Raw genomic sequence first — 21601 nt, forward strand, 5'->3', positions numbered from 1 at the left:
TCTTCCGAAATCTGAATTTTAAACTTACATGGAAAGTTTATATGAACTCTACCAGTAAAGTCACATTAGATTGATTTGGAACAATATAAAAATAATTTCCACAGTTATATACCGTCTAGATACTACGGAAGCTTGTTTCTGGAAGAAAAAATAAATTAAATTGATAATGATAAATCTTTTAATAAAATTTTAAGGTAATTGTGACTTCTTATCTCACAATTTTTTTTCCTCACTATTGCAAGCTTGCCTGTATATTTTGTAATTCTGACATTACTTCTCACAATAGCGGGATCTAAACTCACAATTGTCTGAGTTGTGAGTTATAAACTCACAATAATGAGGAAAAAATAGTGAGATAAGAAGTCGCAATGGAAAGTTTATATAAACTAGTCATAATTTATATAAAGTAGTCACATTAGATTGATTTGGAACAAAAAACAATTTCCTTACTATAGAAGCTTGTTTCTGCCATGGAATAAAAATAAAAAAGTTAATTGCAACTTTTTATCTCACTATTTTCTCCGCACAATTGCGAGTTTATATCTTGCAATTCTGACTTTATTCCTCGCAATTACGAGATCTAAGTCCAAGTTGTGAGCTATAAACTCACAATGGCGATGAAGTCAGAATTGTGAATTTATATCTCACAATTGCGAGAAATAAAGTCAGACTTGCAAAATATAAACTCGCAATTCTGACTTATAAAGTCCAAATTGCAAGATATAAACTTGCAATTCAGAAAAAAAGCCCTAATTGTAAGATATAAACTTGCAATTGCGAGAAAAAAAAGTCATAATTGAGAGAGAGAGAGAGAGAGAGAGAGAGAGATACCAGAAATACCATCCAGTTTAAAGTCACATTTTGTAAGTCAGATGGTATATTTTGTTCATTGTTAAACTTTGAATCTAAAGTAAATAATGCATTGAGAATGCAAAATGAATGACACAGAAAGAGTGAGAGGGGTAGAGATGGTGCAAAGACTATTAAGATCTGTTCAACCACTTACCTGCTTGCTGTTATTGACCATAAAGAAGTCCTAAAATGCAGGCAAGAAGCAAGGAAGATGCAGCACATGTTAGAGAGACAGAGTAGTCTAGTGAATTCAGCCAAGACAAACTCAAACAGGCATGATGTGCACATGATGACATTACATGGGGTGGTCAATGGTGAGCGTGAGGGTGCATGGAAACAGAGCCTTATGGGAGGTCTGTAAATGCAGTGTAAATGTGTGTGTGCAATATAAGATGCATGCTAGTTGATCATGAATGAAAGGTTAAAGCTTAACATCACAAGTTACTGTACCTCTCCAATTCCACCTTCAAGTATATCAAATCTACATGCTCCGCAATGGTAGCAGTAATTATGAGAAATAGCCACTACTGAAGGAAATCAAATCACAGTTACAAGAAGTATCGTGATTGTGAAATAGTCACATAAAGTTAGAAAGAAAATTTGATACATAAAGATGAGAAATAAAGTTGTGAGAATTGGATGAAATTGGAGAGGTATAATGAATATACATTTTATTGTATTAAGCATGCCTTCAAAAAGTTTTTTTTAAAGCAGCTTATGGTACTTAATGCATTGTTTAAAATTACGGTTATGATTATACAAACTCAATGAGGTCCCAACCTCTTTTTTCCCCCTTTAATTTGACTGTAAAGCCATAAGAAAAGTATGTAATCGCTTTATAATGCAACTAAGTGTGTGGTTTACCAGGCGTAATGAGGACGGTATGCCAATGTCTGCTTTTCATAGAAAGCTGCTGGTGATATCAATGCATTTTACAGTCTGCTAATTCAAACCCCATGCTCTGTGATGCAGAATTACCATGGGTAAACATATGAATACCATGCATGAGAAACAGTAAATGCTTTGTGAGATCATCCTGGATAGAAAAAAAAACAAAAAAACAGAAAGAAGCATTGTTTAGTGACCTGTTGCCTCTGGTAGGCAGAGAAGGTCTTCTCAATGTCCACCAAGTCTAGGATTTTAAAAACTTTGCTGTCGTCAACGTCTGTCCAGACTGTCCCCTCAAGCTTGTTCTGTTGGAGAGATTTGAACTCAATTACCATTCACTTTAAAGTCACATGTTGTAAGTCACATGGTATATTTTGTTCATTGTTAAATTCTGAATCTAAAGTAAATTGAGAAGCTCAAAAATAAATCTAAAATGAAGACGAGAAAAAAATGGGGAATAAATAAATCAACATTTTATTCAATGCTAAACTGTATAGATAAAAATAGATTCATGAATCTTTTTTAAAGCACTTTATTCAATGCTAAAGAAGTATAGATAAATATAGTTTCATGATATTTAAATAAATAAAAACACTAAAAAGTAAATCGAAATATACATCATGAATTAAAAACACAATTTTAAAATCTAGTCCACTACAATCTATGACAAATGCTGACAACCAAGGAAAATTTAGGACAACAGTGATTTGTCACTGGACTTCCAAAAGTGTTTTTTGATTAAAAGCAGAGGCTTAAGAAACAAGATTCTCTTCTCTGACCCTGTCCGCTCCTGTAAACCATGCCAGTCTCACCTCAGAGAGCTTGGCCCAGTTGAAGGACTTGAGCGGATTGGACGGCTGAGGAATATTTTTCTTCTTCAGCGATGGTCCCATGGGACCTCCTGGTGGAGGCGGAGCGTCCCCGAAAGGAGGGCGTCCAGGGGGTGGCGGGGGTCCACCAGGGGGCGGTGGTGGAGGTGGCGGCATCATAGCGCTGCCCGGTGGAGGAGGTGGTGGAGGGGGCATCATGCCACCAGGTGGAGGCGGAGGCGGCGGAGGGGGTAGCAGAGGTCCACCTGGAGGGCCAGGGATGGGAGGACCTCCAGGAACACTGGCTATCTGTCTCTAGATATACAAAAAGTGATGTCTTTATTAATGTTTGCTTCTGTAAAAACACACTTATATTGTTTTGTGACATCATCAGCTTACCGTGCTGAGGTCGTGCAGTCTGGCAGTCATTTCCGTCACCTGCTGCTTGACTAGTTTATGTTCGCCCATTTCTCTCTCTAACTTCTCTTTCATCTTATTGAGCGTCTGCATCATCTCCTCCTTCTCCTGTGTTTTCGCGTCACACTCTCGCTCCTTCTTCTCCATCTTCTGTTGAAGCTCATGGTGGTCTGCAGGACAAAGAGGTCAACGGTCAAAATTTTAGGTCACATGTCTCTACAATGAAGACGCTGCTTTCCAGACAACTGAATCTATATATGGGCTGCATTCAGGCTGTGTCAGAATTACCATAATTATAAGATAACTCAATTTTTATAAGAGAATCAATTTTGAGTTGATGACATTCTCATTTTCAGTTAGTATTATGTAATATGGCAACGCTTACTATGCCAAATAGATCCCATATGCATGTTGTTGTTAGTTTTACATTAATTCACTACATGCTGGTACGTTTTCCATGTTGTCACGATGGCAAAGTCATAACAATTTACAAGATCTTTTTATTATAGGTTTCTCAGAGATGTTTTCTATTGTTGTTAAGTCAAAATGGTAATCCCTAAATTAATTTATGAAAACAATCAGCAAAATAAATAAATATGCAAAAGAAATGATTAAACATTTTATTCAATGTAGAAAAGTATAGATACAAATAGTTTCATGAAATTAAAAATATAAACATACAAATAAGCATTTCATTCAATACTAAAAAGTATATTTAAAAATAGTTTTATGATGTCAATCTGCATGATGTTATGATGGCCTAGTTATTAAAATTAATATATAATACAAAATTTCAAGTTGCAATTTATACGTTTAACAGACATTTTCCATTGTTGTTTAGTTAGATTACCATTCCTACATGATGTGAACGCACCAATAGTTACAGAGCAATAAATCTGGATGCAAAAACAGCCTGCTGTAAAAGAAACATCAATGTGTAGAACATATGCTGACCTTTACGCATTTTTTCCGCCTGTTCCTTCCACTGTTTCACCTCATTTTCGTTGACAAGCCTGAAGGAGGGTAAGCGATGTGATTAAAGGAAAAACTCATTATTCCAGTACAGATAATCTTGGTTTATTTGGCAAAGACTTAATGAGGGTATTAAAAAAAAGGCATGCTTACTATAAATACACCACAGCAACATATGAATGCCAAAGGAAAACCTTTTAAAAAGTTGTCTGAAACAAAAAAGCAAACTCACATTCGAACCACATTCTTTACATTGAAGTTTTCTAATGGCGTGACGTCAGGGTCGTGACCTTTGTCATTCTGCAGGACCATCTGCTGGACGATCCGGTCCAGGAGCAGCCAATACTGCACTGTGTTCCCACTTCTCTTATCTAAAACAAAGTGCATATTCAAACACTTAAAATCATTTAAAACAATGGTTAAATACATACTTCATTCTTATTGGTCAATTGTGGCTGCCGCGATAAAATAATTTTGTACTGTACAGTAACTGAACAGTTTTTGCATTGATGACAAGCTGAAAGTACATTATCCTTTATTATATCCTTTAATATTTGGTGGAAAAAGTCTGTATAGCTTATGGTTTCAGTTATATACTAACTAAGTCTAAATAAATTCCCAGCAGGAAAGAGTGGGTAAGCTATAGGACCTATTTGAAAACTATAGGATGAAAGACATATGCAGTCACTATGTCCCAATGGGGAAAGAGAAGATATCAGGCAAGCACTTACGAGGCATGAGCAGGCAATGATGAAGAATAGACATAAAGTGCGGATATGCATCTGTGTGGGCCAGCTTCTTCCGTACAAGCTCAAAAACCTGTGTTGCACTTTTCGTGTCTATATGCATCTGGAAAAAAAAAATACACAAATTCCATACAATAGTCTTCAGTCACAGGATATTTTATTTTAAATATACGTATCCTTGAATTAAAATAATACATAATTATAAAAAATAATTATATTATAGAAATTTCAAATTATCATATTTATACATATCATAAAACATAAATATATATATATATATATTTTTTTATATAATGTTATGTTTTGATCTACTCACAGACTCAAAGCGCCTGGATAACGTGAGCTCATCATCATTTCTCAGCATCTCAAAGTAATCCAAATGCCTGAGGACACACACAAAAAAAAGAGATGCAGCAAAGTCAAAAAGCTCAAATTTGCTGGACAAGACTCAACAACAAATGTAAAGTTAGCAATGTGGACCTTACCGGTCTAATGTGGAGTTTTCATGTGACCTGAGTTTATCAATGATGGGCTGAATCCCCAACATGAGGAACTCATATCGCAAATGAACCCGGAACTCGAGGCTGGTCTACAAGATAGTTAAAGAAAGAACCACTTGATGAACTTGGGTTTTTATACACAACCCTTTCTTAAAGGCGAACTATTGGGTGAAATATTCATTTAAGAACAAATAGGAGAGTTATTTCGGTGTGATGTTTATAGAGGATAGCACAGATCTGGTCAAAGAGTAAATTAAGATGTGTTAAAAACTGGAGAGTGTGGAAACAGCCAAAATGTCTTACTTCTCCAGCTCCTTGGCTTAACACAGCGTTGATGAAGGACATAATGGCCGTTTTCAGGCTGACCTCGTCCCTGTACCGCCCTGTACTCTTGTCCAGATCATTCAGCAATGTCTGTGACAACAAAGACATCATGGGATTAGCATTTATCCTGATACGTACTCTCTTGATGCTTGGCTTTAAGGTTGTAAACAAAGTAGCCCACCTGAAATCGTGTGCGCTCACAAGAGAACTTCTGATAGTGCAACATGGCCTCCAGAATCTTCTTGTGGCCTCCCGGCACTAAACACACGGCACCCATGATCTCCAGCACCGCCACTTTGGTCTTGATGTTCTCGGTGGCCAGACTCTGAGCGATGATGTTGATGCTCTCGGTGTGAGAGAGCACGTGTGCGCGACCCTGGGAGTTGTTCATCAGGGCTTTGATGCAGCCGATGAGGGAAGTGTGGATCTGAGACTCGGTGGTCTCGTAATCCATGCTCTTCAAAAAGTTCAGGATGCACGTCAGGCCGTCCAGATCAATGAACCTTGTTACAAACCTATGAGGAATAAATGCAGCTGTTCGTTAAGGATCTTTCTCACTCATATTACATTTTATAATCCATGACAAAAAAATTATAAAAGCTTTCATTTTAAAGGTGTCATATCATACATGATTTCAAAATGTATTTATTTTCCCAGATGCCAACTTATGTTTTCAATTTATAATGTTTTCAAAAGTTAACAATGTTTTTTTTTTTAATAATGTTTTCTACTTATAAATGATCTATGAACAGTAGTGGCCAAAAGTGATGTCTGGCAAAAGATAATTGACATCTTCACCCTTTATTCAAATTGTTACAAATTTGTAAAAGGTTTTGTAACCATATTGCGTAGTTGTGCTTGCCTTGGAGTCAATTGTTTTGTTTGTGATATAACAATGAAACATGCTAAACTGTACAGACGTCATTTTTGGCAAGGCAAAGAAATTATGAACACATGGAAAAACAACGGAGAAAGAACGAAATATTAATACCTGATTATTGTGCTCTAGTCAATGTATGCTTTTTGTTTTCTATGCATTTTCTGCATATACATACACATATCATGTATATTAAATAAAAACATTTCAATTTAATTTATATCGAAATGGAATGTTAATATATTAAAAAGTAATTGAAAGAGAAAAAAAGAAAAAATAATATATATATATATATATGTGTGTGTGTGTGTGTGTGTGTGTGTGTGTGTATATATATTTACACACACACACACATATATTGTATCGAAATGGAATGTTCATACAGTATATTAAAAAGTAAATAAAAGAGAAAAAATTTTAAAATAATATGCGTGTGTGTGTGTATATATATGTATGTATGTATGTGTGTGTGTGTGTATATATATATATACACACACACACACACATTGTATCGAAATGGAATGTTAATATATTAAAAAGTCATTAAAAGAGAAAAAAAATATGATATGTGTGTGTGTGTTTGTGTGTATTATATATATTTTTTTTTTTTTACCCATTTTTATTTATAAGCAAAAGTGAAGAGTCGTCAGGAAATGATGGGGAGAAGATGGTGCAATGGGATTGCCACACGACATGGGCTGGATTCAAACCCACAGTAAATTTGCATCATGAACACCACAACTCAATGTGACTGGTGTATGTGTGCTAACCGCTAGGCCATGTCTTCGAAAACCACCATTAGTTCATGTGAAAATGATCAACTCCACAGGGAGGTGACGAATGCGAGAAAATATATCACATCAGAAACTAGACGGATTTATGGCCCCTATAAAACACTTGACTTTAAATACAATTGCCAAAATTGTGAAAGGAATGACTTGATATGTAGCCAACGTTATTAGGCACAAAGAGGGCTGGAGTGTTTTGACCCGAGTCCTGCAGAGGTCAGTGCTGATGACCTGACCTCAGGATCAAATGGGCAGAGCAGGAACCACTGATCAAACGCATGTGTCTGTGAGCATGTGTGTTTGATGAAAGTAATCTCATTTGCATAATGAGAACCAAAACACCATAAGGGAAGCGTTTGTTAAATAAAAGAGTGAGGTACATGCCAAATGGAAAAATTAATGACGTGTTAAATAAAATATTGCATTAAGACAGCTGTGCATAGCTTCAAGTAAAGTCAATAATGTCAAGAATTATTATTTTTTTAAATCGAATGTGGACCATTTAAGATATAAAGTGCACAAAAATATATATTTACACTTCTGTTCAAAATGTGGAGTTTGTAAGATTTTTTACAAGTAAAATAAATGTGAAAACAGCATTTTGTAACAGCTCATCTTTATTTTTTGACCAATTTAATGCATCCTTGCTGAATAAAAAGTATTCATTCTTTCGGACCCCACACTTTTAGACCGTAGTGTTACGCTTAAAACCATATGTAAATATAAATGTTTTGACATTATAAAAAGCATAGCAGACCTCATGGGTTGTGTTCGCAGTGCCGTTTTAAGGCTTTCAATGGTCTTGTTGCGTTCCTCCTCTTCTTCCTTCTCCAAAGCCAACAGAGTCTTCCTCTGCAAAATAAATGAGAAGCCATGCTCACACTAGAAGCGCATGTTAGCCAGCTAAGATGTACATCTCTGAGCATTGATACATGTCATGTGTTTTAAGGCCACAATGCCGAATTGGAATGTAACAATATATAATTAGGCCGTGTGTCCACCAAAGCGTTTTCCCCCTATTGTTTTTAAGCTGGCTAAAAACACTTTAGTGGACACACAGCCTAAGTGTAACCACTATGAGCTCCATTAACCATTGTTTTAAGAAAAGAAAAAGTCTTCAAAACTGACATACTTACAGCTGCCATTGAATTGAGCTGGTCAATGTAGTACTCTGGCCAGCTAGTAGCACCTTTATTCTCCTCTGTTTCCTGAGAAAGAAATACAAATGTATTAAAAAGGCACAGAATTAACAAACTTTACCTTTAAATTATGTCTTCAAAACATTTATCTAAGCATGTCAGCATGAGTATATTGAAAAACAACGTCAACACGGCTCTTGTTTTCACTTCAAGCACGCGCCATTAATCCACTATGTCTTCTGCATGATGCCTATCAGAGTGCACAAAACAGGAACATGACACTGGGAATAGAGGAATGTGAAACAACATATCGGGAATGAGCTGGGAAGGAAAACGTGGTTTCGGAATGTTATTGGGAATGACATAATCTGGACGCTTCAGTGGGAATGAGACGTTCCTAACTCTGCGGCAATGAAAAATTATCTTTATCTTGAAAATGATCTTATTTTGATACCGGCCAGTTGAGTGAAACCAAATATTCAGCTGACAAAAGTGTGAATTGGCTTATCTGAGAGGCATTTATTTAGTCTGCATTTAGATTGTTGCTATTTTTTCCCTTTTTTTCCAATGACAATACCTCTTATTTCTTTTTCTTTGCGTAATTTATCTTTGTAGTTTGAAGCTGGTATTTAACCAAAGTATCTGTGTATTCATTGCTTACTATTATATAGATTCGCACTGCATATATTCCCAGGTGAACCTCACCTCCCTCCGACACGTACACACTTTCCCAAACATACCGACTCAGAAAAAGCAGATCTGAAACAGAACATCACGCTCAAAGCACTGGCAGAAATAGCACACGCTTTAAGTAGGCCAGCAGAGATTCACAGACGCTAGAGAAACAACACAGCTCCCAGATTGAGCCAATGCCGCATTAGCTGAAAACGCAGTAAGATTCAGAAGACAAGCAGGAAAGCAGAGAGCTGCGCATCCAGGGAGTAATGAATCAAAAACGAATGGAACTTGAGAAGTGTGACAGCTTCCCTCTCAAAACAAGCACGGGCTGCCCGCACAGCCACTAATAAGGAGTTTAATTGTATATCATGTTCACCGAAAACACTGGAAAGGAAAGAAATCTGGCATAGCAATGAGCTCCTTGCAGCAACTGCGTGGGATGTTTCACACCCGGCTCTGACAAGCCTTTTGGGAGATGATGGCACCTCACAAACGGGCATCTGTTGGGATAAACGAGGAGTCTTGAATGCCGGCCTTGAGACCGGTGAACTTCCACCGTCCTGCATATTTCTCCTCAACTCCCCACTCACCATTTGGCCTTAATGAGCAAAGCATTAACGTGGATCTTTGGCAGGACTCATTCTCATGCTGTGAAGGACTTCCCTCTGCCCTCTTCCCATGAGCACTTCATTCTCAGACAGACATGTCATAACGACTGTGATATTGTTGGCTGAGGTCGGTTCGGAGAGGCGCTCTTTCTAGGAACCGTCGATGCTTCAATGTGTTCAGTTCATACAATTACTGTTTCACGAAATCTGTTAAGAGGAAGATGAATCAGCCTAAAGATCTGCAAATATCAACAGATAAAAATGATCAACAAACTGAGTGAGATTGCATTGCTAAAAATAAGCACCAACAATTACCTGAACAAGAATTGTTCAATTGTTGCATAGCTTTCAAGTGAGAATTGCCAGATTGTTATCTGCATATATTTTGCGATATCACATAAATATGCTGGATACAAACAGCACAAAAAAAGGCCTGTTCCCACCAAAAATTATGTTCTACATGAAAATTCGGTCTGATTTTTGCATGGAATTTGTCTGTTCAGATCAATGTGAAATTAATTCATTGAATTCATTTGAAATGAAAATGTTTATTGAACTAATTTTCACACTGAACATTTGCAAAGGCAAAAGACCCAAGCAAATCCAAAATGCATGTAAAAATATAAATACATATTTTATTCAATGATAATAAGACATGCATACATATGCAAATGTATGTGTGAATTAAAATGGAAATTTTGATAGAAATGCTGCTTTATTGGTAAATATTTTTTTTGCAATATTCTGATTTGTTGGCTAAATTCACAACTCGGAAACTGTCAATGTTGACGTCAGCCCTACGGGTCTAATCTTTCACATCCGCCAGACAGCGATGGGTCAGAGATTCACTTGTCTATGTATTTGTTGGATCACCGCCCAAGGAACTCAGGCGAGAAGCTTGATAGCCCCTGACTTAGAAAAAAACTAAACAAGATCAAGACTCTTCCTCTTCTGTCCATCCACCATTAACAATTTTTTAATAAAAACACTGAATGCTTCAGCAAAGAGAAAGAGAGTAAGATTACAACGGCATCCATTTATTTTGTAGTGATCAGAAAGCTCTGATTACCGATGTTTATTTCTCCACAATGGGGACAATTGAGGCAACTTAGATTAATATCCACACTGACTATTCTTAATGGTCCTTTGCCAGGAGCAGGACAGCTGACACTGTACCAGAGGCGTTGGTCTTGAGCCAGGAGAGCTTGCACACCTGAGATCAGGGCGCAGGTGAATAATAACTGTGCTCAACACACCGTACAGAAGGAGATGTCAGCAAAACAGTTTGGGAATCAAAGTTAAAATAGTCCTCGCCCTTCACAGGGGTTATAAGAGCCCTATGCTCTCTGGACTGGTTTGCTGTCTTGACAAAAATTTGTTTTTTTACAGCCCCATCCTGCAATAATTGCATCTTCGCAGAGCCTGTATTGTGTGACAGGTTAATAAAACATCATATCACATAGTACACTTATCTAACCAGATCAAAGAAATTAATCCTCATTATGACACCTTTATATAATAATGTTTTAACTTTAGAACTCCGATGAAAGCAATTCAGGCGAGTTTGGGGGATGTCAGTTTTAGAGGTTAGCATTATCTGGTCAAGAAATAATGAATTTTCTGGTTTGTGCTCCGTCACGTCATTTGATATCATATGAGAGATGTCAGACAGTCACCTCTGACTCACCTGGTTAAGCTCAGTGTTGAACCTGTGAGCAGATTGCAACCGGTTTAGCAGGTCTGGCTGATAACTACCAATCAACGTTATATACAGTATGAGCTTATGGACTGTCAAACAAGTCAAATATTTCAGAAATTGCTTTTTTTCTTCTTCTTCTATTAATCCACGAATCCTGAAAAAATATATTGTGGTTTAAAAATATATATATATATTGAACTGTTTTCAACATTGCTAAAAATAAGAAATGTTTCTTGAGAACCAAATCTTCTGAAAGATCATGATGTTACACTGAATTACTGGAGTAATGATGCTGAAAATTCCGCTTTGCCACCACAGGAATAAATTACATTTAAAACAGAGTAAATATTTTAATAAACGAGGACAAATAGCAATGCAGATTAAGATGATTTCCTAGGCAGATATTGACTTGGAACTATATTGGGGTGAAGCACAGGCGAAGCACTGCTACTTGGGCGCAGAGAAATCACGCAACACCTGAACCAATCACCACGCGTGATATCTCTGCGCCCAAGTAGCAGTGCTTCGCCTGTGCTTCACCCAAATATAAGTCATTATCTGCCTAGGAAATAATCTAGGCTTAATTTGCATTGATATTTGTACTCGTTGTGTATACGCAAGCCACAAGAAGTAATTAATTTTTTTTTATCACTTTTACTTACGACATGCTATCCGGCAACAAAGGATTCCATTAATTATGCTAAGCTAAGCTAGCGGCGCCGGCGCTGCCAGACTAAGACAATGCATGCATCTAGTTTGTGTCAAAATCAAGATGTCTACACCTTGTTGATATGTGGAAAGAGAAGGTAATGAAAGAGATGACTGGTGGGAATGCTGTTTCCCAGGGTTGACAGACCCATCAAAAGCTCCCAGCTCTTGCAGATAACATAATCTGCACCTGCAAATGGAGGCCTTCCTGTTTGCTTTGGACCAACCACGGCTTCCCTTATCCGTCCACCCTCCTATCCCAGACCGAAGCCCTGGGGAAGCGCGCCAAGTCCCTCTTTTACTAGTCCCAGACTGGGCACTGTGCTGAGTCTGCATGAATGCTGCTGCACAGCCACGGGCCGTCTCACGACAGACATATTCTTCCTTAATCTCATCCATCCGCTCACCGTCTTAAATCTTTTTCATTAGTTCCATGTGTTGGATCGTGGAGCATGACCTCCTGATGCAAGTAGAGCTAAATCAAATGTGGCTGACAGACAATAATCAAAACACAGAAACGGCATCCCAAACGGGCCAACTGCTGCTCTTCCAAAAACCAGGATCAGAAAGCAGGTCGTTTACAAAACATTTACAAAAATCCTTCTCGTCACTTAATAACTAGAAGTCAAAAGACAATTTTGAGCGCCCTACTTCACGTCATGGCCTCTTTCGGTTCAGTGTCCCATGACAATGAGGAATTAGGTCTGTAATTGGGACACAGCATATGTGGCTAATACAGGAATAGATGTAATGGCCAGACAGATGGTCAACCAATACCAGCTTTTGAACCACTACAATTCATAGATTAGGACGTCTAAGAAAAATCCCAGTGGGGCACTTTCTTTTAATGCATCATGGTTTATTGAAGAAAAAAAAAATCCCTCTGCAATTGTTTCAGAGCTAAACACGAGATGCAGAATATATCATATCGGTCATCTGACGATAAACAAAGAAAAATACAGATTTTTAATATAAGCTATTTATCTGTTATCAGCCATAACAATTTAAAAAATAATGCATGTAGTAGAATTACAGCATTACAATAAATGTCCAGATTGTCCCAATATTTAATATTCTAGATGCTGCTCTTCGGCGCTCCATTACGCACTGCTCTATTTGTTGTTTGGATAAAAAAAAGGTTTAAAAAGTTATTTTTTAGGCTGCTCCCCTCAGTGGATGATTGAGATTGACAGCCTTACCGTTCACAGAAGACGAGTGCGAATTCCAACGCGATGCTTTAGTTCTAACAGTGAAAAAGTGCGTGGCAAGATGCAAGTAGCCAAACATTTAATAAATTGACTCCTCACAACTACAATTAGACCTAAAAAAAATATTTTATACCCTAAATATAATTCCTTTAAATAATTCTACACTTGTGCACATCTGACCAACACTGTACTATCCAAGTCGAGGTGTCATATTTGTCATGTGACCTACAATGTCGTCAGCCATATTGCCAGCATGAACACAGTGCGTCCTGAGTGTATTCATTACACATCCATAATTAAAGAACAGATGTTAGAAACTGTTTTATTAAATACAGCACATAATAGCCCGTTTCAAATGGAGCTATATCCTCCTTACTGAGTTGCAATGGGTCTTTACGCTTCAGTGTGAACATTTAACTAAGAACAAACAGTTTATAGACCCGCAGGATTTCGCCACTTCAGTGTGCTTTCTATCACCCTGACTGTATTGCTGTCACATCACTGGCAGGTAACCACCGGCCACCCACTGTCTTTGGCTGTGTATGTGCGCCAGGTTTCAGTGCTCATGCTGTCTTGAGTTAAACACATGGATTCACATCAGAAGAACAGGCTGGCAGGACTAGTGTTTGTGGCATCATGGAGGGTTTGATGTCATTTTAAACACCACCCACCCCTCCAGCGTTGCTCTGCTCTCTGAGCTCCATTAGGTCACGGAGGATAAACCGTATGACTTGGCCTCATCGTATCGAGCATTCCTAAACACGCAGCGATGTCCAGTATAAATGAATAAGTGTGATTTCATAAAATAGGATTTGCTTTTTAACCAAACATTAGCAGACAGAATCAAGCGGTGGGAACAGCAGACCCATGTGATGACCTCGTCTATGGCAAATGTTCAAAATACAACAAGGACATAGTAAATTCCTCCATTCCCATCACAAACGAATCAGGTCGAACGCCTTTTCTTGTCCCAGCTCGTGAGTCACCATTTTTTTTGTTCTCAGATGATGAAAGTAACGCCTAAAGAAACAGACTGACTGATACACTGCCAAATTCTTTCCGCAGTAACAAACTGGATATCCTGAAGTGCAGCATGTACTTTGTTTCAGGTCGCTTTGGTAAGAAAGAATCTGCAAAGAACATAATGTAAGAGAAAGTCTCTTCTTCTTGTCTTTAAGGGTGTATTCACACCTGCCTTGTTTGGTTCGATTGAATCGAACTCAAGTTCGTTTCCACCCCTTGGTGCGGATCTTTTGGGCAGATGTGAATACAACAATCGCACTCGGGTGCGGACCAAACAACCGAACCGAGACTCAGCTGAAGAGGTGGTCTCGGTACGGTTCCAAACGAACTCTGGTACGGTTCGTTTACGGTGTGAACATGAACCGCCCCATTTGCAGAAAGCACTGCACCTTTTTTGACACAGTCAGATTTTTATTTTTATTTTTATTAAATGACAGAAACCCAATATTCCTACTGTTGTCTGTGTCATCAATGTTAGTAAAAACAACAAAATACAGCTTTAACAAAGATGAAACTATATATTTAATTTCTACATTTTACATTTAGGCTTAATTATTAATTTCTGTACTGGAATTAGACTTTGTAACTTTGATATTTCATATTTATCTCTGCTGTAATTTGTGTATTTGTTCTTATTTTATTACTGACTGTTCACTTGTTTTTAATAATGTAAGAACTTTATCAGTGAAGAGCATGCTTTCTTCACCAGAACCGTCTTGCAGCATATCTTCGTCTTCGCAAAATCCTAATTGCAACATCGTATAGATGACATTGTATCATATGATACTCATAAGTTTGTTCATATTGCGTTAGTAGCTGATAACACCAAATCAGTAAAATAATAAAAATTGCACTATGGAAGATCGCCATAAATTGCCTGTTTTTGTACTTCCTGCTTTTCCCTGCTTGAGAATGTCTGTCCAATGAATGGAGGACTTTAGCACACGTGTGGTTTTGTTTACATATTTTGGTTCACTTGCAAAAAGGGCAGTGAAAGCAAAAAAAATAATCAACATTGTATTTGGTCCGGACCAAAGCAAGTGACCTAGCGGACTTTCCTGGTGTGAATACACCCTAAGAAGTCTAAATGTCCACTTTCCTAAAGCTCTGCTGGCACGTAATTAATAATAAAATAGATAATGGAAACATTTAATAGATTAGCCGTTTTTAAAGCAGGGAAAGTGAAGATAAGGGGCATTGAGTCAGAATCCTTTCTCTTTCAGACAGAGGGTTGCTTGCGTTAAGCAATTTGATATACGAGATGTTTAAACACCGTTCTGACAGGATGACAGTGTAATCTGGTGCACTGAACTTTCAACTGAGGATGATAGGGAACACACACACACACACACGCACTACGGCCTAATGTTGGAAGTCTAACCTTCTTCTTGCTGCAGTATATCTGCCATTTCTTTTCTGCTGGTAAGGCAAACATGGCCTCTCTGTGCTTCTCTGTGAGGTCCAGCTCATCCTGAAAAGAAAAAGACAGAAAAGACAGATTAGATATTTTTGAACCTGGACATGGCAAAAACAAACTGTAAATCCCTCGAGGCAGGGTCAATATCCACCCACAAACCAATGATAACAGCATGTGGAAACCACAGAATGTTTTTTCAACTTTCTCCCTACCCACAAATACTTTCTTCCCATCCTCCAGCAGAGAGGACACAGAGGAAGCTGACAGAAAAAGAAGAAAACGTCTGTGATAGAAGACTAAGTGGTGATTTGCACTGCAGACCTGGTAAAATGACATTTCTTTCCACTGTATACTTGTATATGGTTGGAATGATAATAAATCAAAAGTTGACTTGAACTTTGCTTGACTTGAGTTTAAAAAACACAAAGGATATAAATCATATGGATTACGTTGGATATATCTCAGTTAATATAATTTTTTTCTAAACTAATGAAAATGTCAATGCTTGTTTTATAATCAAATTATATATATATATATATTTATGCATGCCAGGGTTGTGCGTCAGTAGTACACACACTAGCAAACCATCATATCACAATGATTTCTGAAGGATCGTGTGACACTGAAGACTGGAGTAATGATGCGGAAAATTATATTTTCCTATAGTACCTATATTTTAATAAAAAAACAATTATTTTGAATTGTAATAATATTTCACAATATTACTGTATATTTTAAGTCTTGATTGTGTTGAATTTCTGTCAATTTTAATTCAGTAAATTCCTCTCGGTCATTGTCTCTAATTCAATTCAAATTCATCAAAATTCATTGTGAATTCTGCTCAATCCTGTTGGAAACACTAAAGGACTGACAATTGAACAATCAACGGCTTTGGCAATGAAAGTACTATAAACTTCAGCCACTTGTAATTTCCTTTTTGTTTTGTCCTTGAAATAGCAGTAGGCCTACACCACAACAATCAGTGTGTTGTGGTTTGTCCTCCACAGTGGGTGTAGGTTTCCACAAAGAAAGCCCTTATTTGTTTGTTAGCTGCTCTCGACATGGGAGTCCCATGCGAACTTACGATTCCACTGTGATTTTCCACTTGCACACACACAAACGAAAATATTCATATTACAATGTATACAGGAGAGCAATCCATTCACTGAAACATGCAACTGAATCAGTGCACAAGCACACACTTTCACGACACAATCATGTCTTTCATGACCATTCTCTTGTCCTCCAGGGACACAAAATGGAAAGATTTTCCCATAGTCTCCTATAGTGTATGTCAAATAATTTGTAAAGGTTATGGGTAAAACAATTAGTGCATTCATGTTTTTAAAAAAATATTGTTATATTCACCAAGGTTGCATTTATTTGATCAAAAATACAGTAAGAATGGTAATATTGTATAGAATTATCATTTAAAATATCTTGCATTTAAAGACTAATATTATGCAGTAATCAAACTGTCCAACTCCTTAGTAATAATGATATTAAACACATTTTAAGGCTTAATATTAAGAAATGTAAAGGTTTCAAGTCTCAGAGATATGTCAATGTTAATGGATTTGTAGTATACTTAGTATGAAATAAACGTATTTTAAATACATTTTGGCATACATTTTTTCACTAGGGGACTGTTTGCTGTTTCAATATAGTTTATAATGTAATTTATTCCTCTGAAGCAGAATTTCAGTCTTTAGTGTCACAAGATCCTTCAGAAATCATTATAATGTGCTGATTAGCTGCTCAAGAAACATTTCTTATGATTATCAATGTTGAAAACGGCTTAATATTTTTGAGAAAATGGTGATGCACGGTTTCAGGATTCTTTGATGAATGGAAAGTTCAATAGAGCAGTATTTTTTTGAACTGAGAATCACTAGTAACATTATAAATGATAAATTATTGCATCCATTTCGTATTAATTAGATTTCATTGCCAACAGAAGTGCTTATAAAGCTATTTTTATAATCATATCAATCCTATGAAACACCTGCAGAACATGATAGGGGAAAAGGACACAGCTTCAACAGTCAAAGTTGATTGAATTGAGCTCTCCGATCTGAAGTGGACCACGTTCAAGGAACAGATCCACCATCGATCAGTCCATTTCAGCAGCAGAAGCTAATAAAGAGTCCGCTCGGCGTACATCTCTCACAGTAAATCCCTGCATGTAAACGCTACTCAGAGATCTGCCTGCCAAAACTGGTAATGGCTTCCTGTCTGGCAGCTCTTGGTGACAGTGATGTCCCTGATGCTCCACAGGGATGCAGGAGAGAGAAGAGCTGCTGCTTCCTCTCATCCGGCCTGGTGTCTCTTCTATCTCTCGTGTTCCTGAGAATCCCCTGCTTTTAACGGAAACGAGCTGCACAGTCAGCAGAAGTCTAGACATCCCCGTACGCGTACAGAGTCTCATTACAGTCAAGGGCAGCCAGGATATAACCAGGATGTTCCATTCATGCAGAAAAACCCCACCTTGCCTTATCTGAACCCAACACGCCACATCAAGCCCCAGCGTCCAGTCACAGAACAAACATTAAAGCCTGGGCCGTGTGGATCAATCCATCAACGCTCTATACCAATCCTTTCAGCACTCAAAATGAGGAAAACGTCCACTGTAGAACAGGAACTCTCTAGAGTAGACTATACAGTAAGTCATTGAGCTGTCAAATCAACTCTTGATTAAAATAAACTTGCACTCTAATGGAGAATACAGTAGGATAACTCTCAGATTACACCAATGAAAAGAGTTTAAGTAAAAGGGGTCATTTATTATACAATTTACACTATAATGGTGTATTGAAGCCATAAACCGCATTATCTGTCTTCATGGTTTAAACAGATGTTAAAGGGATAGTTCAACTGAAAATGAAAGGTCTGTCATTATTTACTCGCCCTCATGTCGCTCCAAACCTGTATGACTTTCTTGGATCCAAAGAACACAAAAGTAGAAATTTTTGTGCCACTCTTTTCCATGCAATTACACGAGCTGATTCCATAAACTTATTTGTATGCATATTTTGGTATATCGATTCCTTGAGATGGAAACGGTGCTTTTTCACAGATGTTTTCTGAGATGTTTACATTTCTCGTACATTGAGACGATTCATATGGCTTGTGCGCAACATTTAAAGTCTTCTGAAGCTATATGATAACTTTTTGTTATTTAGGCTACATTTGACTCACTGAAGATCTTGCCCAGCTCTCTTTGGTGTGCTCATGAGAAATAGCGATGTCTGATACAAAGCATACTTAGAGTCGGTTCTTTTCTTTTCGATGTATCGGTTATAAAAAAACAGGCTGAATGACGTGTTTACAATTTGGACTGATCTGCTTATGGAACTCACTGAATGATTTAGTCACAGTGATTCGCAGCTCATTGGAGGAGAAGAATCTTAGTTATTAATTGCATTTATTTCAGCTTGTTACTGACTTATAGTCTTTCTGCGACCACATTTATTGTAATTGTATTGAAAAAAGCTACCATTAGGCTATATTCTGTTAAAATTCTCTTTTTGTTCAGAAGAAAGTAAGTCATACAGGTTTGGAAAAACTTGAGAATGAGTAAATGACAGAATTTTCATTTTTGGGTGAACTATGCCTTTAATTCTATGTCATAAAAGGATTATAATGCAAGATTTTTGGATGAGACTCAAATGGTGTAGTGTATCTGGGACCAATTCTAACACAACAGACCTAATCTAATCCCCTGAAAAAAAGACACATATCATAGCTAAATCGCATGGAAACTCCCTTCATGTACCTCATTATTTTCAACTTATCCTGAAAAGCCCCTTTGTCCTGAGTGTATTTTTGTAATTCTAATGTCCTCAGTGTGCTGAATATGATAAATTTCTAATAAGACTTCGCCAAGCTCTGACATGAAGCAAAATTTGCATAATAACCTCCAAATAAACAGAATAAATGTCAGCTACAGTACTTCAAATAATTAGCCATGTATCTTCTACTAAAACATAATATTACTTTCATGTAAAACCATGTGAATAAGCAGGCAGGTTGCCAGTTATGCAACACCAGTTTACAAATTCAACAATAACTTGCCAGAACGGCACGTGCTGAGAGCATGAAATCTTTCTGTGAGGCCTGTGGGAAAAAAAAGAGCAACTGCTGCTGCTTTGTGTTGTACATCAATTCGAACCCAAGTACAGGGAAAGAGAGGTTAAGAACGGTTCAGACCAAAAACAAGCAATTACTCTGCAGTGCAGTCCAAGACAAAAGGCCGCTCAATGGGGCCCATTGATGTGCAAAGTGGAAGCTGGCAGAGGAGACGAACGAACGAGAGAGAGAGAGAGAGAGAGAGAGAGAGAGAGAGAGAGAGAGAGAGAGAGAGAGAGAGAGAGAGAGAGAGAGAGAGAGAGAGAGAGAGAGAGAGAGAGAGAGAGAGAGAGAGAGAGAGAGAGAGAGAGAGAGAGAGAGAGAGAGAGAGAGAGAGAGCTATTCAAGCATGGATTAAAGAAAACACTTTTGATTAATCAATTACAGCTCTTTAGGTACCCTAAATTAGAGAGCAAACAAGGAAGGACTGAGTATATGGAAAATAATGGTTTGTTTCTTCATTAATTAGCTATACTTGCAACATATACAAATACTAGTGTGGTGATATCCATCGCAGGTTAAATAAATAAATACAATTATCATTATTATTATTAATGGGACAATAATATAACTTATTATAATATATCATATTTTTTACAATACTTTTTAAAATAAATTAATACTTTTATTCAGCAAAGGATGCATTAAATTGTTCAAAAGTGAAAGTAAAGACAAAGATTTCCATTTCAAATGAATGCTGTTCTTTTGATGTTTTAATTTTTAGACTTAATTGTTAGTTCAGGACAGGTCCAATAAAAATACTATAAGATACAACTTTTGAATTTAATTATGTATTAGTAAATAAATACTAAAATTAACATAAACTAAGACTAATAAATTCTTAAGATGTATTATTCATTGTTAATTCACTAATTAAGTTAATTCATGTTAACAAATGGAACCACTTTATAAAGAGTTCTCGATTATTATTATTTTTGAATATTTTACAATATTTATTTATTTTATCTGTATTTTTGATCAGATAAGTGCAGCTTTGGAGAGCTTAACAGATGTCTTTCAAAAACATATACAATAGTCATTAATATAATGTAATGTAATGTACTATAATAAAACATTTAAATGATAAATTCTGGCAGATTAATATACAAGTCTGTTCCTGAAAGGAACTTATGTTATTAAGGTTTGTTAAAGTTTGTTATTATAATTAACAAAATGTCAGATTCATTGGTCTTCTTCACAGACAGAAATTTGAAGAGAAAAAAAAAACACTAGGAATGTTAAAGGTTTGCACCTACCACCAGCTCTGAGAACATGGCGTCCAGCTCGTCATAGTTGGGGATGGGCAGTGCGGGCTCCATGGCCTGCAGGGCGAAGTCCTCACGCAGACGGTAGGTGATCTCTGGGTGGTCACTGCTCTGGAAGCAGCAGAAGAAGAAGGACGCGCCGTGCCCTCCGCCTCCGCGTTTCCGTGGCGCCATGGCTGCTTCAGAGTGAGGGCTTAAGGGATGATGGGAATGAGGGAGTGCTGGTCCTCCCCCAGGTGAGAGCAAAGCTTGGGTCACTCAGCCCTGCAAGAAGACAAAAAGGGAAACTTCGGTCAAGCCATGAGATCTTTAATCAGGACAAAGACTTTCATTAGCCCTGTTAAAAAGTCCAGGCAACAAACCAATGATCTAACAGTTCAGCTTAATCTAAAACTCTGAATCAAGATGTCAGCACAGAATGATTCCGCTATGCCAAGTCAACACCACAAGTAGTTTCATAACGTGCATGTAATCATCGGATTGGCTCATTCCAACTAACCACATCACAGGAGTGACTATGGACCACAATGCATCACTCCCTACATAGGATTATAG

The 21601-nt window shown here is 37.4% G+C and overlaps 1 protein-coding gene across 5 annotated transcripts in view; it reads right to left on the minus strand.

The window, feature by feature from the left end:
• daam1b (dishevelled associated activator of morphogenesis 1b) overlaps window positions 1–21601 on the minus strand; it is a 78554-nt gene that overhangs the window by 15162 nt on the left and 41791 nt on the right. For 3 of the 5 annotated variants that reach the window (XM_079583983.1, XM_079583982.1, XM_079583981.1), the window contains exons 2-16: window positions 21038–21310; window positions 15618–15707; window positions 8310–8381; window positions 7931–8025; window positions 5690–6023; window positions 5488–5598; window positions 5170–5273; window positions 5001–5067; window positions 4670–4787; window positions 4171–4309; window positions 3921–3979; window positions 2949–3136; window positions 2553–2864; window positions 1938–2045; window positions 1007–1036 (exon numbers count right to left, since the gene is read on the minus strand). In XM_079583983.1, coding sequence (XP_079440109.1) covers window positions 1007–1036; window positions 1938–2045; window positions 2553–2864; window positions 2949–3136; window positions 3921–3979; window positions 4171–4309; window positions 4670–4787; window positions 5001–5067; window positions 5170–5273; window positions 5488–5598; window positions 5690–6023; window positions 7931–8025; window positions 8310–8381; window positions 15618–15707; window positions 21038–21220 — 2010 coding nt within the window. In that variant the 5' untranslated portion in view covers window positions 21221–21310. The remainder of the gene's footprint in view (window positions 1–1006; window positions 1037–1937; window positions 2046–2552; window positions 2865–2948; window positions 3137–3920; window positions 3980–4170; window positions 4310–4669; window positions 4788–5000; window positions 5068–5169; window positions 5274–5487; window positions 5599–5689; window positions 6024–7930; window positions 8026–8309; window positions 8382–15617; window positions 15708–21037; window positions 21311–21601) is intronic. The other 2 variants (XM_079583985.1, XM_079583984.1) reach the window with 1 other exon arrangement.

Source organism: Phoxinus phoxinus (genome assembly GCF_949152265.1).
Source record: "Phoxinus phoxinus genome assembly, chromosome: 16".
NCBI classification, from domain to species: Eukaryota; Metazoa; Chordata; class Actinopteri; order Cypriniformes; family Leuciscidae; genus Phoxinus; species Phoxinus phoxinus.